Here is a 25,401-nt window from a genome sequence, read left to right as displayed (position 1 = left end):
AAAAAAAAAATCTTGAAATTTTATGGAAATTTTTGGTCTTTTATGGAGTCATAAAAGACCCAGGAAAGCCAAATAAAATCCTTTGCAAAAAGAGCAATGCTGAAGGGATTACCATTCCTGATCTCAAGCTAAATTATATAGCCATTGTAATGAAAGCAATATGATATTGGCAAAAATAATGTAGTATTACTGTTGGTAATGTAGATCTACAGAACAAAATTGAAGAACTAAATGTAAGTATACATACAGTCACCTTTATATTTGACAGAGATGCCAAAAATACAAGCTGAAGAAAAGAAAACATCTTCAACAAATGGTGATGGGAAAACTAGCTGTCCATGAATATCAACAAAATAGAGAGGAGTATATCGGACAGCTTGGAGGGAGAAAAGGAAGTGGGAAATGTGTAATTAAGTTATAATCTAAAATATCACAAATAATATTGTACTCTTAAAAAAACTGGGTGTCCACATGCAGAATGAAATTAGAGCAGTGTTTATCATCATGTTCAAAAAATTAACTCCAAATAGACCTCACTGTGAAACCTGAATCACTGAAACTTCTAAGAAAAACAGAAGCTCTAATAGGTACAAGAAAGAAATTTCTGAATAAGACTCCATTTACCCCAAATTTAAAGCCAAAAATGACAAATGGAAGTTCTGCATAGATGAGAAAACAAACAAACAAACAAACAAATAAAAACAGGTTAAGAGGAAGCCTACCAAATGGGAGAGGCTCTTTGCCAGCTGAACATCTGACAAAATTTATGTTCAGAATATACAAAGAACTCAAAAAACAAAGAGTCAAAACGAACAAACAAAATCCCAAATGACCCCTTCAAAAAATGGGCCTGGGACCTGAAAAGAGAGGTCTCAAGAGAAGAAAAAATGACAAACAGCTCAAAAATGTTCATTGTACCTAGCCATTGGGAAATAGTATGTTTAATGAACTTTGATTTTTTTTTTGTCTTATCCCAGTCAGAATACCAAAGATCATCATCATCAGCAACAACAACAAACTGACAATAAATGCTGGCTAAGATTAGAGGGGAGAAAATCCCTTTCTCAGTGTGGAGAATCCCCAGAAAGGTTTAAATAAAATCTGTCATACGACTCAGGAATACCACTCCTTAGCATACAGTCAAATGACTCAACATCTTATTCCACAGATACTTACTCAGCCATGTTTATTTCTGCTCGGTTTAAAATATCTAAGAAAAAAAACCTAAATTGTCCTTTATCTTATGAATGAATAATGAAAATGTGGTACACATGCACTGTGGAAAACTATTCAGTTCTAAATAGAAAACAAAATCATGAACTTTTCAGATCAAGAGCTGGAATTAGAAAAGATCATATTAAATGAGATAACACAGACTTAGAAAAACAAGTGTCACGTGTTTTATCTTATCTGAAGTTCTTAGCTCTAGATCTTAAGATGTGAGTAGATAATATGGATTTCCCTTTTATAAAGTAGTAGCTTTAGTGAGAAATATTTTGCACAGGCACTATGAGAGGGGATTGTAGTTATAGATGAAATATAATTATACTTTAGCTTTAGACTGAGATCTTACCCTCAAGATATTTCACTATGTATAAACAAATATTTTAATATACAAAAGATGAAAATGCCCAAAACATTTCAGGTAATATTCTAACCTGTATTTTATTTTCATATTTTAGGTTTAAAAATTATTATTACTATTTTCTATACTTATCCTAATACCTACTCAATGATTCATTATTTTTGAGCAATGAATCATTGATCAGTTCCAGACTGTTTTAGTTATTATAGTTTTATAATATATTTTAATGTGTTGTAATGTAAACTTTCCTTAATTTTCATTTTGATATTTTCTCACAAGATAAAAACTAAAAAGATTACTATATCTCCATAATTATCATGCATTAGCATTCTTTTATGATTTTGCAAAAATAAACTTTTCCCCACAGTATTAAAACAATCAAAGTAAGAGTGATGGTGTATACCTACCACTGTAGTGCTTGGGAGGTTGAGGCAAGATTAGGACAAGTTCCATGCTAGTCTGTGGTATAACTGTCTCAAAAAGAAGCTAACAATACTTTAATTATACTTATTTCTTGTTATATTCATTATATTAGACATATGGTCTAGGAAACCTTTTAAGCTGAGACATTTTATCTCACTTTTTGCCTAATTTAAATTTTTCTTTCATCATGTTGCTTGCTTGCTGTAATCTTTTTTTTTTTTCCTGTCTAGAAAGATTTTTCTGCCTGTCCTCCCAAGTATTACTAATAATTCTCAACCTCCAGGGAATTATCTTTATTAACTCTGGTAACAATTGATACCAGTCATTACTTGGTGAATCCTATCTTGAATCTACAAAGGGAAATCATATCATACTTACTTATCTTCCATTTTTATCAATTAGAAACAAGCCCTAGAATATGTAGACAACTTATCCATGGTCTCATAATTAATTACTTGCTATATAAAGATCAGGGTATATTTTTTCATTACTGCTGTAGCATTATTCCACTTAATTTTAATTTAATTTTCATTTGTTAATGGCTAAATATTTACTAGATTACAAGTTCCTTAAAGGCAGCAAGCAAACAGGTCTACACATTTTTTTTTCTTACCACTCATAGAGATACTATTGTGATATGTGCTTGTTAGGCACCTTCTCACTAGACTACATACTGCTTAAAACTTAAAAGCTGTTCCATCTAATGAGATGTCTCATTAGGGTCATTTCCTTAAGGCGGCCCATTAATAACTGCATGGAAAGTGCCATCTAGTGGTTGGTGTGTGTATTACAATGATTTGGCTTTTACGGTCTTTAATTGTTTTAATTTTAATTTTTATTAATTACAGTTTACTCATTTCGTATACCCCTGTAGCTTCCGCCCTCCTCCCCTCCCAATTCCACCCTCTCTCTCTCTTTTCCACTTGGGCCCCTAACCCAGTCCACTGATAAGGGAGGTCCTCCTCCCCTTCCCTCTGATCCTAGTCTTTATGGTCTTTTTATAACCTAATTGGTATATAGATTTTAACTTAAATTTTTAAATTAAATTCAAAGTTTTCAATAATTTTTAAATATTTTAAGTGGTGTTTTCTATAAAGTGTAGTTTATGAAGAAGTTTAATGTGATTAATCATCAATTTTGAGAAACTATATAACCACGCAAGGATATAAAATGTTTTATTTGTTTATGAATTTTATTTTAAGATTTAGGGATTATTGTTAGAGATTGAGGGTGAAATACACGTGTAATGGGAATTCGTGTTGTTTTATTTATATTAATGAAATTCTATTAGGCTGTCTTTGCATTCTTTTTTTGGACTGGAATCTGTATTTGGGGAAAAGTTTCTTAATACAAATGTCTAAAAATGCAAAAGTAGATGTCACTTTTTATTTATAACAGTACTCCTGTGCATATATTCATACTTAGAATGGAGCTACTTTCCAGTGTCAAATACTATTCTTCTGTTAGTAGCCATTGTGGATAAGCATTACCCTTTCATTGTTCTTCTATTAATAACATAATTGACAATACCCAACCTTACTGTTTTTATGCATTTATTTATATTTATATTTTTGTGCCTAAAAAGTTTGCTTGACTTCAGTAATAACCCCTTTCATTTGATGAATGATTGTGTCTCGATAAGCCTAATGGAGTTACAATGTAGTTAAAATACAATACTGAAAACAAAATACAACCTAAGTACCTGTTTATAGTAATAATGATTGCATAACTATCTATTTTGTTTTCTGTTACTGTGATGAAGACCATGGCCAAAAGCAACTTGAAGAGGATAGGGTTTGTTTTGTTTTAATGTCCCAATCACTGTCAATCAGTCCATTATTGAGGGAAGTCAGGGCAGGAATTCAAGACAGTAACCTGGAGGCAGGAACTGAAATAGAGGCCATGGAGGACTGTTGGTTAGTAGTTTGTTCTTGTGATTTGTTCAGCTTTCTCTCATAAAAGAGACGCATGACCACCTTCCCAGTCATGGCACTTCTTACAGCACTTCCCAAAACAATCATTTTGGGAGGAGGATGCTTCACAAGGTTGTCTATAGGGATCATTTTCTGTATTGAGTCTCCCCTTTCCAAATAACTCTAGCACATGTCAAGTTGACAAAAACTCCATGGTGCAATGATAGAATTTCAGTTGGAATGTCAGAGTATACTCTTACCAGAATACACTCTTTTATAATCAGGAAAATAGATTTTGACAGGATAATAGCATCTACTTTGAGCTGAAGTTAAATGATAAGGATTTAGGGAGAATCTCCAGTAATAACTAAAGAAAGAAAAACATGGTAGAAAACAAGATAAGAAGCTACCTTACTTGTTAAGCCACAAGCTCTGAGGTGGAACATTGATTAACAGAGCTTTATATTTTTCTTATACAACAAAGCTTTCAGTAGTCAGTTTGAGCAAATGTATTCAGCTTTCTTGTACGTAAACACTGTGCTGTTTGTATGTTATTCTAATTGCTATTGTTTTTTTTCCAAACATTTCAGCTTCAGAATAGTGAGTACTTCTAGATGTTAAATGTCACTGACTATCTTCCCATTCTCTGCGTTTTATAGTAGAGAAAGATAATTTTTTTTCTGGCTTCAGAACACCACTCCTTAGTGTAAATGAATCCAAAGCACCTAGGACACCACTCACTAGAGTAATTGAATTAAGAGTATCTAGGCTCCTTGTGAGGCTTGAAACCGTTAAGAATGGAGCTATTAGTAATGAAAGAATGGGGGCAAAGCAAGCTGACTCCAAGTGCAGCTGTTTTTGGCTAGTTTCCAAGGTCATGTGCTAATATACACTGGAGGTGATTCCTTACAAATGATCTTAGGGGAAAAAGTAAGGTGTCCCTACAATCTGGACAAGTGACAAAGCATATCAATAACAATGTCTTGTGATTTTTTTTTCATTTTAGCATCAGGGGCATCTCCGTGATTTCAAGACCAGCCCAGTCTACATACTGAGTTCCAGGATGGCCAGGGCTAGGTGGACATATACTTCTCTTAAAAAAAAGGGGGGGGGTCATTCTCCACTATTGCCATCTGACTGTTGCTTGTTAAATCTCTTCAGGACTGTCTGGATCCTCTTCCTCTGTGGCCTGGTAAGGCTGCCTCATCAGGGGGAAGTGAGCAAAGAGCAGGCAATCAAATTCATGATAGAGGCAGGCCCTGGTCCCCTTACTCAGGAGATCACATGGCGATTGAGCTGCCAACTGGCCACATCTAAGCAGGGGGTCTAGGTCCTCTTCATGTGTAATCCTTAGTTGGTTTATCAATCTCTGCAGGACTCCCTGGGCTCAGATCTTTTAGTTTTGTTGGTCTCCTTCTGGGGCTCCTGTCCCCTCCATGTCCCTCTATCCCCACACCCCTCTCTTCTTCCATAAGACTCTCTTCACTCTGACTAAAGTTTGGCCCTGAGTCTCATCTGCTTCAATAGTCTGTTGGGTGGAGCCTTTCTTTTTTTTTTTTAAATTTTTTATTAATTACACTTTATTCATTTTGTATCCCCCCATAAGCCCCTCCCTCCTCCCCTCCCGATCCTACCCTCCCTCCCCTTTCTGCATGCATGTCACTCCCCAAGTCCACTGATAGGGGAGGTTCTCCTCTTCTTTCTGATCTTAGTCTATCAGTTCTCATCAAAAGTGGCTGCATTGTCCTCTACTGTGGCCTGGTAAGGCTTCTCCCCCCTCAGGGGGAGGTGATCAAAGAGCAGGCCAATCAGATTATGTCAGAGGCAGTCCCTCCTCCCATTACTATGTAACCCACTTGGACACTGAACTGCCATGGGCTACACCTGAAAGCTTCTGCAGTATAGGCTGTCAAAGCAGATGCTGAGCCTGATGGCCAACTGATGGGCAGAGTGAATGGAATTTTATGTAAGAAGTGGGAAATAGTAAGAGCTGGAGGGTACGGGAACTCCACAAGGAGAGCAACAGATCAAGATAATTTGAACACAGGGAACTTCCCAGAAAATCATACTCCAACCAAGGACTATTCGTGGAGATGACCTGGAACCCCTGCACGGGTGGAGCCTTTCAAAGGATCCTCTACAGTAGGCTACTATCCTGTTTCCTCTCTTCCACCTCTTCTGGTGTCTATCTTGTTTGCTACTCTGGATGATATTTAAGCATCCTTCCTAGGGTACTCCTTAGTATAGCTTCTTTAGGTCTGTAGATGGCTATCCTGTATTATACGGCTAATATCTGCTTATTAGTGAATGTATACCATGCCTGTCTTTCTGTTTCTGTGTTACCTCACTCAGGGAAGGTGGAACTGGGGGGATTTGAGGGAGAGGGCTTCAATGGTGATAAATAATGAATAAATTGTGAAGAAAAAATTTAAAATTAAAAAAAAAAGAAGGAATCCTTACACAGATCTGATGCCTAACGATGCCTCCCTGGTCTGCATAGGACTTCAAAGAAAGGCTAAAGAGGAGAACAAAATCATTTCTCCCAAGCTCCCTGAATTCCAGGCATTCACTAGGTAACATAAGGTGATACAAAGAAAAACAGTATTTTGAAAGGGCAAGTTTTACATTTATCTAAAACTGGCTTTTCAGAACATTAAATAATTGGATGTATAAAAATGAAGGTTACAAGCTCACTTAATGCAGAAACACTGTCATTTTGAAAAAAAAAAGAAACAAAAACAAAAAAGCCCCAAAAACAAAACCAAAAAGATATTTCTCCACTTTAAAGGAATTGACTACCAAACCCAGCAACTTGATGTTTGTCCCTAAAACTCAGATAGTAGAAGGAAAGGCCAGACTCCTTCATTTTGTTTTCTGAACACCGCATACATGCCACAACATGGAAGTAACACACACACACACACACACACACAGAGAGAGAGAGAGAGAGAGAGAGAAAGAGAGAGAATAAATTAATGTAAAAAATTAAGAGATATTTAAAGGCAAATGGGACAGACATTGGAAGAAGCAAAAAACAGTACAGGAGCCTACCACAGAGGGCCTCTGAAAGACTCGACCCAGAATTGTATAAAAGCAGATACTGAGACTCATAAACAAACTTTGGGCAGAGTGAAGGTAATCTTATGGAAGAAGGGGGAGAGAGTAAGACCAGGAGAGGACAGGAGTTCCACAAGGATAGCAACAGAACCAAAATATCTGGGCACAGGGGTCTTTTCTGGGACTGATACTCTAATCAATGACCATGCATGGATATAACCTAGAACCCGTCCTCAGATGTAGCCCATGGCAGCTCAGTATCCAAGTGGATACCCTAGTAAGGGGAACAGGGACTATCTCTGACATGAACTCAGTTGCTACCTCTTTGACCGTCTCACCCTGATGGGGGAACAGCCGTGCCAGGCCACAGAGGAAGAAAAGGCAGCCAGTTCTGATGAGACCAGATAAACTAGGATCAGATGGAAGGGGAGGAGGACCTCCCTTATCCATGGAATTGGAGAGGAGCATAGGAGAAGTGAGGGAGGAAAGGTGGGGTTGGGAGGGAAAGAGGAAGGGTGCTACAGCTGTATATAAGGTGAATAAACTGTAATTAATATAAAAATAAATATTTACTTTAAAAATTATAAAACTTTCACTGTCTCCTGTGTCAATGAGTTCAAGGCTCTTCCCCACTTTTTTGTCTAATAGATTTAGTATATCTGGTTTTATGTTGTGGTCTTTGATCCACCTTGACTTTAGTTTTGTGAAGGGTGATAAATATGGTTCTATTTGCATTTTTCTACATGTAGACATCCAGTTAGACCAGCACCATTTATTGAAATACTATCTTTTTTCCATTATATAGTTTTTGCTTCTTTGCAAAAATCAAGTATCTGTAGGTGTGGGGGTTTATTTCTGGAATCTGGATTTGTGTCCATTGATCTACTGTTTTGTTTCTATACCATGCAGTTTATATTACTGTTGTTCTATAGTACTCTATAGAGTACTCTATAGTGCTCTATAGAGATCAGGGATGGAGAAATCTCCAGACGATCTTTTATTGGATAGGATTGTTTCTGATTTTTTTTTTTTCATATGAAATTGAGAATTGTTCTTTCATGGTCTATAAAGAATTGTGATGGTAATTTGATGGGAATTGCGCTGAATCTGTAGATTGCTTTTGGTTAGATGACCATTTTCACTATGTTAATCCTACCCATTCCTGAGCATGGGAGATCTTTCCATCTTATGATATCTTCTTCAGTTTCTTTCTTCAGAGACTTGAAGTTTTTTTCGTACACATCTTTTACTTGCTTGGTTAGAGTTAAACTAAGGTACTCTATGTTATTTCTGGCTATTGTGAAGGGTGTTGTTTCCCTAATTTTTTTCTTAACCCATTTGTCTTTGGTATACAAGAGGGCTTCTGATATTTTTTAGTTAATTTTGTATCCAGCCACTTTGCTGGATATCTCAGCTGACTCATTGTGGAAAGTTGAAAAAGAAATGCATATAACAGAAACTCGCATATAAAAAGCATTGCCATTTGTATATATCCTTTCATAGTTTTCTTGTTTTGAATTGCTGCATTGACTTCTAAGTCAGAGAGTTGCTTTGAATTTAATAGTTTTCTCTTTCTCCTCCTACAGGCCTGCCATGGGTGTTCTTACGGATCAAAATGTGATTGCAGTGGAATAAAAGGGGAAAAGGTAAGTTTTGAGAAAAAAATACTGTTTGTAAATGAATATTACAAACTAGGCTTTTATTATTACCCAAATAAAATGGATTCTACTACATTACTTAATTTAGAGAGTGAACTTGTAAAAATTAAACTGTGTGTCAGGATCATCAAACATTCTCTATGAAACATAATGTGATGAACATTTTAGGCTTGGTACATATATGATCTATTATATTTTTTTTCTTGCTGGGGATTGGATAAGCGTTTTGCACAAGGTATTCAAACAGTCTATAATTGTACCATATTCCTTAGTTCCTTAGAACAAAAATAAAAAACATAGCAACAACAAAACTACAGGAGCTGTTGAAAAGTCATTCAATCTTAGGATGTAGCTTGGAAAAGAACAAGCAAATGAGCAGGGAACAGGGAGGGAGCTAGGGTACAGAGATTCGGGAGAATCAACAAAATAGAATGTTGATGAAAATCCTTTATAAAAATCTGTACTTTACGAGTAAACTGTTTTGCTTTGAGATAGGGCCTCTCTTTGTATCCCTCCTGGCTTAGAGCTCATTAGGTAGATCAGGCTGGTCTTGAATTCACATAAGACAACTGCCTCTGCTCCCAGGCACTGAGATTAAAGGTGTGATCCCTTATAGCCTGCCTTACAGGATTTTTAAAAGTACAACAACAACAACAATAAGAAGAAGAAATTCAAGCTCTTGGTCTAGACAAAAATATGCTTCAGATGATATCTAACTTGATGGTTTTTGTCTTCTAGCCTCTTATTGGTTGGTCTGTGTGTCAGCAACTGACATGAAATTAGAAATAATAAATTAAAATAAGATAACGAGTTGCAGACAAGAGAATTATACTAGGAGACAGGGATCTTATATTATTCTACCCTTTTTGTAACTCAATAAATATTTTAATGAATAAATGACTGAATATTACCAATTATATTACCAATTATATATGAAGAAAACATGTTTTAGTGAATAATCCAGTTTTATATATATTTATATATGTTTGTGTGTGTTTATTAGCATAGTAAAAGAGGTTTAAAATCTTTGTGTCAATAATTTCATTTATTTATTTTATAGAATCTTGTTTCCAAGTCTCATTCTGCCATGTGACACACGACCCCCTAACAGAACACCTATGAAGAGTTATTGAATGTTGTTTTACTTAACATTTGTGACAGTAACATATTTAGGGAAGGAAGAAAGTGGAAGGGATTGACTTATAAACAGAGGAAGTACATTTTAAAAGAAATTTGAAGCAGATAAATTTTAGATATCTGTTAATTAAAAAAAGATATTCAAAAATTTAAAGGAAAAGAATGTTCATGAAGACTGAACATGCAGTAGTAGCACATCACTGGAATCTACATGAAATCAAAATTAAAATTTGACAAAGAAAAGGGAGTTTATTAAAGGAATTATGACAGCAATACTTAAATGACAAAATTAAAATTGCCCAGTTGATAACTTAAAACCTGTGTCAAGCTACATCTCTACCCTGGTGCATTAGTGTTGCCTTGGAGCTGACTACAGATTCATATTTCCAGTCTTTACAAATAAATTAATCATTCACCCTGGTGATGGTGGAAAATAATCAGTTCTAACGAGATTTCGAGGTAGCTCTGTTACAAGCTGAAGTTTCAAGTCTATATATCTTCATTTTCACTGTAGCTAAAATTCTTCTAATCACTTCATGGCAACTATGTCATTGTGATATAAAATTATAAAGACAAAATAAAAATTATATAAAAAACATGTCATTGTTTTAATTTCTTCACTAAGAGTTTAGATTTTAACTTGCACATTTTGTAATACTCTAATTGAAAACAATTTACTACTAGTTACCAATATACCACCTTGTCTTAATTTTTTCCTATGTCCAAAGCCAATTGTGTTTCTTGACAATTTTGCATTATCCTTGAAATACTAGTCTCATGCTGGGTGTGGTGACATATACCTGACATATTAGCACTCAGGCAGCATAAATGAGAAGACAAAAAGGTCAAACCCATACTAGATACATAGTAGGTTGGAGGTCAGGCAGACTGGATTACATGAGACACTATTTCAACAAATGAACAACTATATTAATGCTTATTTACAGAAAACACTTTTATTGTAATTGTAAAGTATACTTCCTGGAAAAGGATGCTGTTTGTTAAGAACATTTTGAACACTAAATCTTGGGATTTTACCTTAGGTAATCAATCAGTTAACCTTCTTAAAGCTGGTGATCTGTGTTGTGACCAGGAGTAGAGTACTTGGCTTTGTATAACTGAGACCATTTTTGATTTGATTTCCATCACCACACAATAAACTAAACTTATCACGAAATTGTTTTCCTTTGTAGAATTCATCAAAACCTAAATTCTTATCTTTTTTTTTCTGGGTTTGAATAAAAACATTTGCTAAAAAGTTTGTGTAACCAATTAAGGAATTTTATTTATTGAATGGGTGCATGCTGAATATTTGTTCTATTGGACACTAATAATTCAGGTTGACGAAGCCATGACTGTTTCCACCCAGGGATAAAAGAAAAGGTGTTGTCTAGGTTGACAGAAATTTCAGACTGAGGCAGATGAGCTGAGTTACTTTTTGGAATATGAAAGGTGGTAGAATGACAATGAAGTTTGTGATGTTTATTAGGTTTACACCTATGAAAATTGTAAAACTTCTCTTTGTCATGACTGTCCCCATGTATAATGGAAATAATGATTTTACTTTGCCTTGTATGGGGAGTAACAAGCAAGACAAAACATGGAAAGACTTTAAACAGTCTCTGACAAACAGAAAACACTCAACACAGGTTAGCCTTTTTTTACATTCACTGAGTTTTAAGTGCTTGTGAAAATGCCTATAAGACAGTTGATAATAAGAACTTACCATTACTATTTTCAAGTTCCAAGGAAAAGAGAAAAGTCAGTAAAAGATTCTAAAACAATACCTATATTTAAAGGATAACAAAAGAAGAAGAATACTATTTGACAAAGAATTTTTAAAAATCTAAACATGGGCAGTGGTTTGCTTGTTTGTTTTGTTGTTTTTTTTTAATTTTGTTTATTTTCTTTTTAAAGTTTGTCTTTCAGAAATAGGCATGCTAATTCTGCATAGTGACACATCCTTGTAATCCCAGCAATCAGGAGGCAGAGGCAGAGGCAGAGGCAGAGAAGCAGGTGGATCTCTGTATGTTTGAGGCCAGCCTAGTCTACAGAGTCCAGGACAGTCAAGGGCACACAGAGAAACCCTGTCTTGGAAAACTAAAAATCAAAACAAAAAAAAAAAAAAAAGAAAAGGAAAGAGAAAAAGAAACAGGCATACCACTTCACATTTAGTTTATGAATGTGTGAAAATTACAGCACAAATTTATAAAGATTTAAAAAGATTAAATGAATACCTAGGGAGCAATTGTAGTAATATGACTCCTGTTAGCTTTTCTTACCATTCATTTTAGGAATTAGGTGGAAAGCCCTACTTTTAGCCCATTCTTACACAGGAAAGCAATAGTTTTTTACTTTAGCAAATGTTCTACCTTTCAAAGGCTCAGGATTGCTCTTCTAATTCTTGCTACTGTGTAGTATCTGCCTTTCTATCTCTAGCTCTGTAATTTCAGTTATAACATTTTATTAATATCAACATAATTAATCTTTTAGCATCCTCTATTTTCTTTTTAAAATTTTACTTGTGCATATATATGCATACGTATGAAAGAAAAATAATTAAAGGGTAAAAAAAAAGTAGCACTGTGAGAGTGGAAGGTTATAGGAGCATTGGAAGGTGGACACCTGGAAGGGATTTGAGGACAGGAAGGGAAGGGGAAATGAAAAGATGATGTAATTATTTCAATAAGAAATTCATAACATTAAAACAATTTTACATTTATTCTTTAGTATGTGTATTGTGTGTACACATGCATGTGTGCATGTGTGTGTGTGCTTATGAGTACATGTCAGAGTGTTTGAGTGGAAGTAAAATGAAAACTTGCAGAAGTCAGTTCTCTCCTTCCATGCTGTGGTCCCTCAGATTGAATACAGTCAAGTCATTAGGCTTGGTGGCAGGTGCTTTTACCTGCTAAGCCATCTCACTAACCAGTAGCTTTTATTTTCTTTTTAATTTTTTTATTTGTCTTTGTTTTTTGAGACAGGATTTATGTGTATAGCTCTGGCTGACCTGGACTAGCTTTGCAAATCAGGCTGGCCTCAAATTCACAGAGATCCACCTCCTGATCTACTTCCCTGAGTACTGGGAATTACAGGCATGTGCCACAGTTTCCGGCTGCATCCTTTTTTTTTTTTTTTTTCAGTCTTTGGTTTCTTTCTTTTTATTTATTTCTGTAGACTAGATAGCACTTTCGCTTTGAAAATATAGACTTTTGTTCACATAGATTAGTCTGCACTTTTGACAGAGATATACCCTACACACCACCTGAAAATCCAACATATAGTTGTTTTGTTGATAGGGAAATATACTAGAACTAGATCTCTAGATTTTTTTTTCATCTTGATTTTCTTTATGAGTGGAACTTGCAGCCAGAGTTTTAGTCCTAGCTCTCTTAGTAACAGACCATTCAATAATTTGAGATAATGTAGCTCTCCAAATTGTGAAATTCTTATTTTTTTTCTTGCCTTCTTTGTAATTAAGTTTAGGTTAAAAACTCTTGCTATTAAGTTCTCACTTTATCTCTTATGTCCTGTTTAATTTTCTAAGTAGCAAAGAGATTACATTTACTATACATGGTATACATTTAAGATAATCTGTGTTTTTCTTCACACATTTAACAGATGTGTCCATGTTAGTAGATACTGTGTGCATATAGTATCACTATATTAAGTTACTTTCATCTGACAGTCATTTGAACTTTCTATAATTCAACTATGTCCCACTATGTCTGGACTTAAAAGTTCACAAATGACTTTATATTCTTGTTTAATTACAGGGAGAACGAGGATTTCCAGGTTTGGAAGGATATCCAGGTTTGCCAGGATTTCCCGGGCCAGAAGGGCCTCTTGGACCTCGGGGACAAAAGGTATTTGTTTCAGTAATCAATCAACAGTAACAAAGAAATTAAAACACCCTAAATGTGAGACAAGCTGTCAAATCAACTAAAAACTCACTGAACTGTAATGAGAAAATACTGCTCAAATCAAACAGCAAAACCGAAAGAAGGGACTCTTGCGCTGCATTTTTTACTCCTCCCTGAAATTATTTTTAAAATATTTTTAACTGAAATCAATTGCATTTCTTTCCCTCCTGTCTTTCCTTCCTCAACCTCTTCCCCCTTTTCCTCCCTGAAACCCCTCCCATATCCTCAGACTCTAGACTCTACAGTTGATGGCCTCTTTTTCTTTATTATTGTTTCATATACATATATACAGATGTGTGTGTGTGTGTGTGTGTGTGTATGTGTGTGTGTGTGTGTGTGTGTGCTTTTTATGGTTCAAATTACATTCTATTTCAAAGCATCCATTTCCATAGCACAGCTGAAAATTAACCAATTTGTGTTCCCACTTCATTTTCACAAGGCCATTATTAAGTTCCAGTGTGTTGGGAAGTGAAAAAAATATAGTTGTATTGTTATATTAGTGCTCAATTCCATCATCATTTGCCCCTTTCTAGTATTTTGGTTTTTCATATTTTGCGGAGCTATTTGTTAGTAAGATTATTTCCTTGCATGTATTGTGAGTTGCATTATTTTCCTCTTTGTCCTTTGTTTTGCTGGGTATATGCATGAAAGTATATGCATTTATGAGTCTCTGTTTTGAAAAGATCATTTTATTAAGTCATATGGCTTTTCAATAGAACAAAGAGTGTACAATTTGAGGTTTTATATGTATTCTCAAAAGATTTCCTTCAGTATGTCAATTTATTTTTTCCATGTGTGAGTATTTTACCATGCAGAATCCATATGGTTTGTGATTTAAGATCCATCATTATCTTTTTTCCCACTCATTTACATTTTTTGATTGTGAGCTTAGCCTTTAACAGCTGAGCCATCTCTCCAGCCCTCCACTCATTTACAATGCCAAATTCATTATACAGTAGTCATCCTTTATTTGCAGTTTTGTTTCCTATGATTTCAATCACATGCAGCCAGCTACAGTCTGAAGATAGTAAATTGAAAATTATTAAAATTAACAATTTATAAGTTAAAAACACATTATAGTATATTCTTGCACTTGTTTAATATTATTCTTAGTTATTTTTAAGTTCTTAAAATGTTTATAAATTTTGTTATTCTTATAACAAAATATACAGCATACATAAGTTTGGGTACTATCCACAGTTTCAGATACTTGTGTGAGATCTTAGAAGTTATTCTCCTTGGCTAAGGAGTGGTTTCTGTGTACCACATTCATATGAACTTTTTTTCTTATAGTCTTCCAACATTCCCTTTATTCAAACCTAAGACCTAACCTATTTTAATTATTGACGTCTGTGTTCCACTTTTATATCTGGTGTAGGGTCTACTCAGTTCTTCTTTCTTTTTACATTTTTTTCAAAGGTATTGCTGGGCTCTTCTTGCCATAAAAACTTTAGAGCTATTGTCTAGCTTTACAAACACCTAGTAACTTTTATTTTCATTCTATAAAATTTCTAAACAGACTTCTATCACTATCAGTTTGATTTACAAATATTGTTTTGTATTACTTGGGACCCTCCCAGTACAGTGGGTACAGTATGCATTCAGAAGCCGGGCCCCTCCAAACCCAATATTGTCTCTGCTAGGTGTGTAGCGTTTCTAACGCTAACTGTGCCTAAGTTTACTGATGTTTAAAATAAAGGTGATAACAAAAGCCACATCATGTAGTTGTTATATAAAACCTAGTATTGTATGTTCTAAAAGTGTTGATTAAATTAATAAATCATTCTAACATGTTGGGGATTGTCCAACGGAAACAACAACAACAAAAAAATTTCTAAATAATTTGTATTTTACTTTTTAAATGGTGAATTCCTTTATTTAAGAACATGAAATTTCTTGTGCATATATATTATATAAATATATGCTTAACTCTGTGCATTTTCCTTTTTAAATCTTGTGCATTTTCTTGTTTAATTCACTGCAATGTGTGTTTTTGCCATTCATAGGCAGAGTATTTTCTTCTATTAAGTCTACTAAATGGTTATTACTATAATAAAGCTGTTGTGTTTTAGTTAGTTAATTAATTTTGTATTTATTATGATTTATTCACTTTGTATTCTGGTTGCAGATCCCCTGCTGACTCCTCAAAGTCCCAGCACCATCCCTCTTCTTTCCCTAGTCCACTGATATGCGAGGAACTCCACCCCTTCTATCTAACCCTAGCCTATCAGGACTCATGAGGCTGGCTGCATCATCTTCCTGTGTGGCCTGGTAAGGCTGCACACAACCAGGAAGAGGTGATCAAAAAGTTAGCCACTGAATTCATGTCAGAGACAGTCCCTGATCCCATTATTAGGGACCGACTTGGAATCTCAGCAGCCTATGGGCTTCATCCGAGCAGGGGGTCTAGGTCTTCTCCATGCATGTCCTTGGTTAGAGATTGTGTCTCTGCAGGCCCACCTGAGCCCTGGTGTTTTGGCTCTGCTGGTCTCCTTGTGGAGATTCTGTTTCTTCCAGGTCTTTCTATCTCCCCCTTCTTCGATAAGGTTTCCTTCACTCTACCCAAAGGGTGGCTATGAGTGTCTGTATCTCCTTCAATACCCTGATGGGTAGAGACTTTCTATGATTCCCTGCACTCTGTGGAAGATTTGGTTATGAGTTGCAGCATTTGTTTTGATACACTGCTAGGTAGAGTCTTTCAGAGGCCCTCTGCGGTAGGCTCCCGTTCTGTTACTTGTTTTCTCCTATGTCCAATGCACATCCCATTTGTCTTTCTAAGTGAGGATTGATCATCTTTCTCCAGGTCCTCTTTCTTGTTTATCTTCTTTAGGTGGTACATTTTCAAAATAGAATATTACTCAGCAATTAAAAACATGGAAATCATGAAATTTCCAGGCAAATAGATAGAGCTAGAAAAGATCATCTTGAATGAAGTAACCCAGAAGCAGAAAGACACACATTGTATGTAATCACTTATAAGTGGATATTAGCCATATAATATAAGATAAACATACTAAAAATCTATAGCCCTAAAGGAGATAAATAAGAAGGAGGACCAGAGGAAAGAGGATGAAATCTCATCCAGAAGAGCAAACAGGATAGACATTGGAAGTAGGAGAAAACAGGGAACAGAACAGGAGCCTCTGAAAGTCTCTACCCATCAGGGTATTGAAGGAGATACAGACACTTTTCAGTTTCATGAAGTCCCATTTATTGATTGTTGATCTTTGAGCCTGTATTGTTGGTGGTGATTGTGTGTTTGTTTTCTTTTGCTTTTTGATGTGATGGTGTCTTTATCCTGTCTTTTCTCGGTGTAGTTGATCTTGTTGGGTTGGAGTTTTCCTTCTAGTATCTTCTGCAGGGCTGGAATTCTCTGTATATAGTGTTTAAATTTAGTTATGTTATGGAATTTTTTGTTTTCTCAATATATGTTGATTGAAATTTTGCTGGGTATAATAGTCTGGGTTGATATCTGTGATCTCTTTCCTGTGCATGATATCTGCACAGGCTCTTCTTGCTTTCATAGTCTTTGTTGAGAAGCCTGGTGTGATTCTGATAGTAATGCCCTTTATATGTTACTTGGTCTTTTCCCCTTGTCACTTATTTTTTTTTGTGTGTGTATAAATTTAGTGGTTTGATTATTATATGGCGGGAGTAGTTTCTATTTGGTGTTCTGTAGGCCTCTTTTATATTTAAGGGCATCTTTTTTTTTAAGGGTGGAGAAATTTTCTTCTATGATTTTCTCAAAAATATTTTCTGGGCCTTGGAGCCTGGGATCTTCTTTTTTGTCTATTCCTATTATTCTTAGGTTTCATATATTCATGGTGTCCTTAATTTCTTGGATGTTTTGTGCCTGGAACTTTTCTCCTTCTATTCTTTTTTTGAGAGATTTATCAATTTCTGCAGTTGTATTTTCAGTGCCTGAGATTCATCTCTTGTATTCTATTGGTGATGCTTACCTTTGTGGTTCCTGTTCTCTTCTCTAAGTTCTCCAACTCCAAGTTTTTCTCTGTGTTTTTTTTTTTAATTGATTCTAATTCTGTTTTCATGTCTTGCACCATTTCCTTCATCTGTTTGAATGTGGATTCCTGACTCTGTATGATGACCTCTATGTTTTTGTTCATTTCCTATTTACATGCCTCTATTATTTTGTTCATTTTGTCTTTGTGTGTCTCAAATAACTGCATAATCTTTGATTTAAGATCATTCTCCTGTGATTCAACTGCAGTAAAATATCCATTTATTTTTGTAGATTCTTGTGAAGCCATGATGTCCTTGTTTTTGTTGCTTTTATTCTTATGCTGATCTCCTGCCATCTGCTTCTCTGTAGCCTTGACTTATTGTTCCTGGAGCCTGTACTGCAGATTGTGTCCACCTGTCTCTGGACTCTAGAATAATCTCCCCTGGATTCACTGTCTCTGTTGGCTAACTGTTTGTGACCCAGGTATACCAGGTAGCTGGGGTCGAGGTAGAAAAATCTCTCAGCCTAGAGCTGCTACAGTGCCCCATGGGCTTCCTTAAGGTGGTTGAAGATAGGATTTGGAATTTACCTGGCTCATCTCTGCTGGTTTAACTTTCTGTGCTGGGCTCCTTTTTTTCTGACCTAGGAGGGCTAGGCTGCTGGGGAGCAGGCAGGAATGTCTCTGATCCTAGAGCTGCTTCAGTCCTCCAGAGGCCTCCTTGTGGAGAAGGACCATGGAACTTGGGTTAGGTGCCTAGCTCATCTCTGCTGGGTTCTCTGTCTGTGCTGGGCTTGCTATTTTTGGCCTAGCTGAGCCAGGCTGCTGGGGCACCAGCAGATACATCTCTGTGCCTAGAGCTGCTCCAGTGTTCCACAGGCTTCCTTAAGATGTTAGAAAATAGAACCCTGGTCCCACGACTAGCTCAGGTCCACTGTGTTCACTATATGTGCTGTGCTGGCTGACTCTGACCCTGTTGAGGGAGAAGGCAAAATGGAACAGTGCCTCCCCCACACTAGAATGTATCCCCTTCACAGGGTGATGAGTGTGAGCATCACTAGCGGCTGATACCAGGAAGGTGTCCACAAGATGGTCAATGTGGTCCTCCGGACTTGGAACCAGGAAACTCTAAGACCCAGAATGTGTCCACAGGACTGTGAGAGTGGGTGTCCAGGGTTGGAGCCTCACACTCAGTACAGGAAGGTATTCATTCCACAGTCATTGATAGTGAGTGCCCAAGGTCTGATCCACCAGATGTTTGTCCCGGGAAGGTATCTACAGATGGTGGATTACAGCGTGTGGCCTAGGGTTGTGGCAGTGTCAGGCAGGAGCCAGGGAAATTTTTCCCAGTATTAGCCTGGTGGCCTGAATATGGACCTTCAAGTATCCCTATGGATTCTCCTCTCAACTGAAAAAGACAGATGTCATGGGTTCATGGTTCACAGTAAGGCCTGCCAGTCACCCTGCTCTCACAGCTTAGCTGCTGTTCAGGTACCCTGTATGGTCAGCACCACCATCTTGGATCTCTCCATAGCTGTTGAGTTTTAAAAGATCTTCAGCAATCCTACATCTGACAGAGGGCTAATATCCAGAATAGATAAAGAACTCAAGAAATTAAACACCAAAAAACCAAATAATTCAATTAAATAGTGGGGTACAGAGCTAAAAAGAGAATTCTCAACAGAGGAATATCGAATGGCAAAGAAAGACTTAAAGAAATGCTCAACGTCCTTATTTCATCAGGGAAATGCAAATCAATATGACCCTGAGATTCCACATCACACCCATCAGAATAGCTAAGATCAAAAACTCAAGGGATGACAAATGCTGGAGAGATTGCAGAGAAAGGGTAGCACTCCTCCATGTCTGGTGGGAATATAACCTTGTACAGACACTTTGGAAATCCATCTGGCACTTTCTTAGAAAATTGGGAATAGTGCTACCTCAAAATCCAGCTATACTATTCCTGGGTATTTATCAGGAAGATGTTAAAGCATACAAGGGCATTTGCTCAACTATGCTCATAGCAGCTTTGTTCACAATAGTCAGAATCTGGAAACAACCTAGATGTCCCTCAATGGAGGAATGGATAGAGAAATTGTGGTACATTTACACAATGGAATACTACTCAGCAATTAAAAACAAGGGAAACATGAAATATACAGGTGGAAAGTAAAAAAGATCACCATGAGTGAGGAATTACAGAAGCAGAAAGACACACATGGTATATACTCACTTATAAGTGGATATTTTCCATATAACATAGGATAAACATACTAACATCTATAGTCTTAAAATTCTAAGCAACAAGGAGGACCCAAGGGAAGAGGCTGAAACCTCACTCCAAAGGGCCAACAGCATAGAAATCAGAAGTAGAAGACAAGGAACAGGACAGGAGCCTTCCCCAGAGGACCTCTGAAAGACTACACACCAGGGCATCAAAGAAGATATTGAGACTCATAGCCAAACTTTGGCCAGAGTGCAGGAAAATTTATGGAAGAATTAATGTATTGTTATCGTTGTTTAAATATATTGATTTTCAGGGATACAGTCTTATCATTTGCAAATAGTGATTTTTATCTCACCCTTTGTAAAATTTCCTTTTTTTTGAATGTAGCTTAAGTCCTTATATACTTTAGGAAAATGCCCTTTCCAGGTGTAGCCTCAGTTCCCTTCTTTCTAACTTTTCTTTTCTTTTTCTTTTTGAAGATAGAATCTTACTCTATGGTTTTAGCTGTCCTGGAATTCTTTTGTAGACAAGGCTGGCCTCCGAATTGTGAAAAATTTTCTACTTCAGTCTCTTGAGTGTTGATATTAAAGGTCCTCCATAATATCTAACCTTCCAATATTCTTTTTCTGAAATACTTCCTTTTTTATGTCATGCTGCTTTGTCTCACTGGTGCAGTTTAAAGCTTTCTTGTCTTATTTTTTACTTCAGTGGGAATATATAAAATATTTATTGAACAAGAGATTTTCTAGTTATTTTAGCTCAATCTGTTTTGTAAAGACTACATCATTACACTTTTTAAAAGAAGATTATTTTATGGAGGCTTATGGTCTTTACATTAACAATTTCCATGTACTAGTTACCAGAATTTGTGGGATATACTACTTTACGAAAAACAGTATTAGTTTTTCTTTATTCAAAATTTAAGAATACTGAACCAAAAATTCACTGAGGTAAGATTTAAATTTTTTTCAGCAATCCTGGCATGAATAGAAATCCTTAGGTAGAATTTGCAAGGAATACAGAGCAGAAGCTGGAAGGGAGAGTTTATTATTTTTAAGTTATGCCAGTAGAAGGTGCTTTCTGAAATAAATGAAAAGATGAAAGCAGAAATTCAAGAACAGCATGTACGCCTTCAGTTTGATATGCTTTAGAAGTCATCATTTTCTTGTGTGTTTTTTTTAAAAACTTCATGCAGGTAAAGTTTCTTCTTCATGCCAGCGGTCTTCCTAGTAAAATAATAGCCTTTCTTGGTGTTGTTCATAAAGTGTATTATTGTCTTTAGTCGTACTAATAAATGTTCTTTGGATGTATGAATTTAACATTAACATTCAGAAATTTTTCAAAATGTTTAGGCTGCTGTAATGGAAAATTGTTATTTGATGACTGATTTGAAGAAAAAAAAAAACCTAAACGTATTGTGTTTTTCAGGGTGATGATGGAATGCCAGGGCCACCAGGACCAAAAGGAATCAGAGTAAGAAATATTTAGTGTATGGTAAATACTTTGTTGTTTTCAACAGATTAAAAAAAAAGTGAAATGATATGCGACAGCAAGAAATCTAAAATAATTATTGTTGCACAAAAATATGCATGTATTTATTTATACATGCATATATAGATATAGCATGCTAAGTCCATCTACTCTTGCTTGTATGTATATGATTTCAAGGCTGATCACTTGTTACTGGATAATCAATTAGTGTGCTCATTCCTGGGGATCATCTCCAGAAATACTCCATCTATCTAGAGTCCATACATCTGTAATTCTTGTCCAAGGCTGGGGCCCTGTGGGATTTTCCTGTTCATGTTAGCACATTTGTTCTTAGTCACAATTTCAAGGGTGATATCCATCCTTGTGGGGCAGTCAAGGCAGCAGGAGTGCATAACAACTGGTCGCATCACTTCCACAAAGGAAAGTCAAGATCAACATACTTGTGCTCAGCTCACATTCTTTATTATTTCTATCCCAGGATCCCTTTTCCAATGAATGATCCTGATGACAATTAAAATGGGTCTTCAACACCAATTAATGTAATCAAGTTAAGACACACAGGCATATCCAGAGGTTGTTTCCCTGATAATTCTGTCAAGTTGACAAGTAAAATTAACCATTACAACTCTACTCCTTATCATCCTGACACCTAAAGATCACTTTTAGGCCATAACTTTTCATGTCTTCTCCTCACAGGCCTATGACAATTATATAATTTAAAATGCTTTCAATCCAACTTTTAAAGTTCTCTTAGTATAAGCAGATCTTAATTCTCTCTCTTATTGAAATGTCCTTTGCCAAACAAGTTAATACATCATCTTAAATTTACAATCAAATTCTCAGGACATGAGCAGGATGAAGCCAAATTGATAGCTAAAATATCATTTGGATGTCCTCTAGCATAGTTATTGATAAAGTCCTGGTTCCCTCTGAAACCTCAATGATCACTTCCCACTGTACAATTCTTCCCAGTGTTCTTGTCTTTCATGTCCCCAGAAGAATAGCCATTAAGATCTGCTTATAGCATTCAGCGGCTTTTCTAACCCAATGTTTCAGCTCTTCCACATTCCTTCTGAAAACCATTTCCAAAGGCCTAAGAACTACATGGTCAGTTTTATCATAATGGTCTTAATTCTTGGTAACAATTTCTCTCTTATTTCATTTCCCATTTCTATGATAAAATTCCCTGATAAAAGCAACTCACTAGAGAAGGGTTTAATCCTGGCTTAAAGTTCAGGGGTTAAAATTGTCCATAATGGTTAGAAAGTCAACATGGCAAGAGTTTTAAGTAGCTGATCAAATCATTTTCACAATCAGATGCAGAGCACAATGAATATACCCATACTAGTGTGAAGTTTAAGTTCTCTATTTTATTCAGTTCAGGATCCCCTGCTTAAGAAATGGTCCTGCCCACAACGAAGATAAGTCTTCCCACATCAATTAATGAAGTCAAGATAATCCCCCACAGACATGCCCATATTGCCATCTCCCACGTGACTCTAGAATCTTTTGAATTGACAGCTAATACCAACCAGCCTTCATGCTTATGGCTGGATTTAGATTTAGAAGATACTGGTTTACCAATAGTTGTAGTTTTTTAAAGACAAGATCTAATTTCTCTGAACCTCAGTTTCTTCACCTGCTAGACGAGTAAAGAGTATGTCTCTAAGAGTATGTCTCCTTTAGCCCCAAATTTCTGTTTATATGGTAATGTCTCTTATGTTGACTATTAAATGCATGAATTGTTAAATAACACACTTATGTTTGGATTATTTTCATAACCCCCAAATTTTATAATTATTTGATATTCAAATATTTAGATAAATAAACATGCACAAACATCAAAAATGTTTTATTTGCTATATAATTTTTAGCAGCATGTAGTATCCCAACTTGGTATATCATAAATGTAATGTTAGCAGCTGTGATGCTGAGACAGGAAGATTGTCATGAGTTCCCAGCAGGCACTGGATATGGAGTTTGGAATCTGTCTCCAAAATTATCCAAAACAGAAAAAAAAAATGAAAATTTATGTAGGTTGCCTTATGTGGTATTTGTTACTGGTGTGGATATAGTATTGGAAAAATGAGAAGAAAGTCTATATCTTTAGTTTTAATTTGTCAGGTGTAATTGTGAATTTTGTAGTAAATTGCTATTCTATACCATTAAAGCTCTTCATAATAATAACACTGTATCTAAAATAGCCATATATATTTACCATGTGCTAAGCATTGTGGAAACTAAAAAGAACTTCCAGGTATCTGAGAGTGTTCAGATAGATCCTCTTTCTGCAGTACAACTTTAGAAGTGCTTGACACATACGTGTTTCCCTGATGAAATTCCTCAAGCCACCATTTTTTAGCTAGAATTTTAATAAAGTAATGTACTGATATAATAATTACTTGAAGTGGTGATCAAGGAAGGATTTTTTTTTGTCATTCAGTTACTTTATTTGGAACAACTCAAGATAATGAATAATAAAGCCCATTTGCACAAAGCATCTCCACTCGCACTCTCAACGAGACTGCAAATTGCCTCCATTAAAGACTACAGATCGCAGATTTAATTGGGCCCTGAAAAAGAGACTGAGGTCTGACTCAGATGGTCTATAAGTAAATCCTGTCTAAGAAAGATCACTTCCAACTGTTAAACACTTGTGATACACAACATGGACTTCTTTTTTTTCCTGTTATAGGTTTTTTAATTACACTTTATTCACTTTGTATCCCCCCTGTGGTTCCCTCCCTCCTCCCATTCCAATCCCTCCCTTCCTCAACACTTTGCATGCATGCCCCTCCCCAAGTCCACTGATAGGGGAGGTCTTCTTTTCCTTCCTTCTGATCCTAGTCTGTTAGGTCTCATCAGGAGTGGCTGCAGTGTCTTCTTCTGTGGCCTGGTAATGCTGCTTCCCCCTCAGGAGGAGGTAATTATAGAGCAGGCCAATCAGTTCATGTCAGAGACAGTCCCTGTTCCTATTACAATGGAACCCACTTGGACACTGAACTGCCATGGGCTACATCTGTGCAGGGGTCTTAGGTTATCTTCATGCATAGTCCTTGGTTGGAGTATCAGTTGCAGGAAAGAACCTTGTGCTCAGATTCTCTGTTTATGCTCTATACTTCATTTTTTTTAATTGGATTACTTGGCTTGTTGGTGTTTAATTTCTTTAGTGCTTTATATATTGTGGATATTAGCCCTCTGTCAGATAAAGGGTTGGTGAAGATCCTTTCCCAATCTGTAGGCTGTCGTTTTTTTCTGAGGACAGTGTCCTTTGCTTTACAGAAGCTTTTCAGTTTCATGAGATCCCATTTATTGATTGTTGCTCTTAGAGCCTGTGCTGTTGGTATTCTGTTCTGGAAATTGTCCCTTGTACCAATGAGTTCTAGGGTCTTCCCCACTTTTTCTTCTAACCGATTTAATGTGTCTGGTTTTATGTTGAGGTCTTTGATCCACTTGGACTTCGGTTTTGTGCAGGGTGATAAGAATAGATCTATTTGCATTTTTCTACATGTAGACATCCAGTTAGACCAGCATCATTTGTTGAAGATGCTGTCTTTTTTCCATTGAATGGATTTGGCATCTTTGTCAAAAATCAGGTGTCCATAAGTGTGTGGATTTATGTCAGGGTCTTCTGGTCGATTCCATTGATCCACCAGTCCCTTTCTATGCCAGTACCATGCAGTTTTTAGTATTGTTACTCTATAATACAGCTTGATATCAGGGATGGAGATACCTCCTGAATATCTTTTTTCATTACAAATTCACATGATTTAATGTTTCAATCAAGTATAGTTATTACATTTTTGAAATAAGGTCTTACATATAGACCTGTCTAGACATAAACTCACAAACAGTTTTGGCATTAAAAGTGTGTGCCACCATGCACATTATTTTTTAAAACTCATTTTGTGTCATGCTTGATCTGGTAAGAATCATTTTAACTTTGGTCCCTGCCCATTGTCCTTTCTACAGTAGTCACTGATCGCTGAGCCTTCCTTGCTTTCTGGCACCCAATCTTTCAGAAG

General features: G+C 36.1%; 1 protein-coding gene across 1 annotated transcript in view; it reads left to right on the top strand.

Annotated features, from left to right (window-relative positions):
• Positions 1-8,564: 8,564 nt before the first annotated feature.
• Positions 8,565-25,401, top strand: part of Col4a5 (collagen type IV alpha 5 chain) — a gene marked incomplete at its 5' end in the record, with an annotated part of 167,757 nt that continues 150,920 nt past the window's right edge. Inside the window, 3 exons of the mRNA XM_055604962.1 lie at positions 8,565-8,624; positions 13,550-13,639; positions 21,314-21,358. Coding sequence (XP_055460937.1) covers positions 8,565-8,624; positions 13,550-13,639; positions 21,314-21,358 — 195 coding nt within the window. The remainder of the gene's footprint in view (positions 8,625-13,549; positions 13,640-21,313; positions 21,359-25,401) is intronic.

The sequence above is a fragment of the Psammomys obesus genome, unplaced genomic scaffold (genome assembly GCF_907164565.1).
Source record: "Psammomys obesus unplaced genomic scaffold, mPsaObe1.curated_primary_1811, whole genome shotgun sequence".
NCBI lineage: Eukaryota > Metazoa > Chordata > Mammalia > Rodentia > Muridae > Psammomys > Psammomys obesus.
The sequence above is the reverse complement of the archived record's forward strand: the minus strand, read 5'-3'. Positions and strand labels throughout refer to the sequence as shown.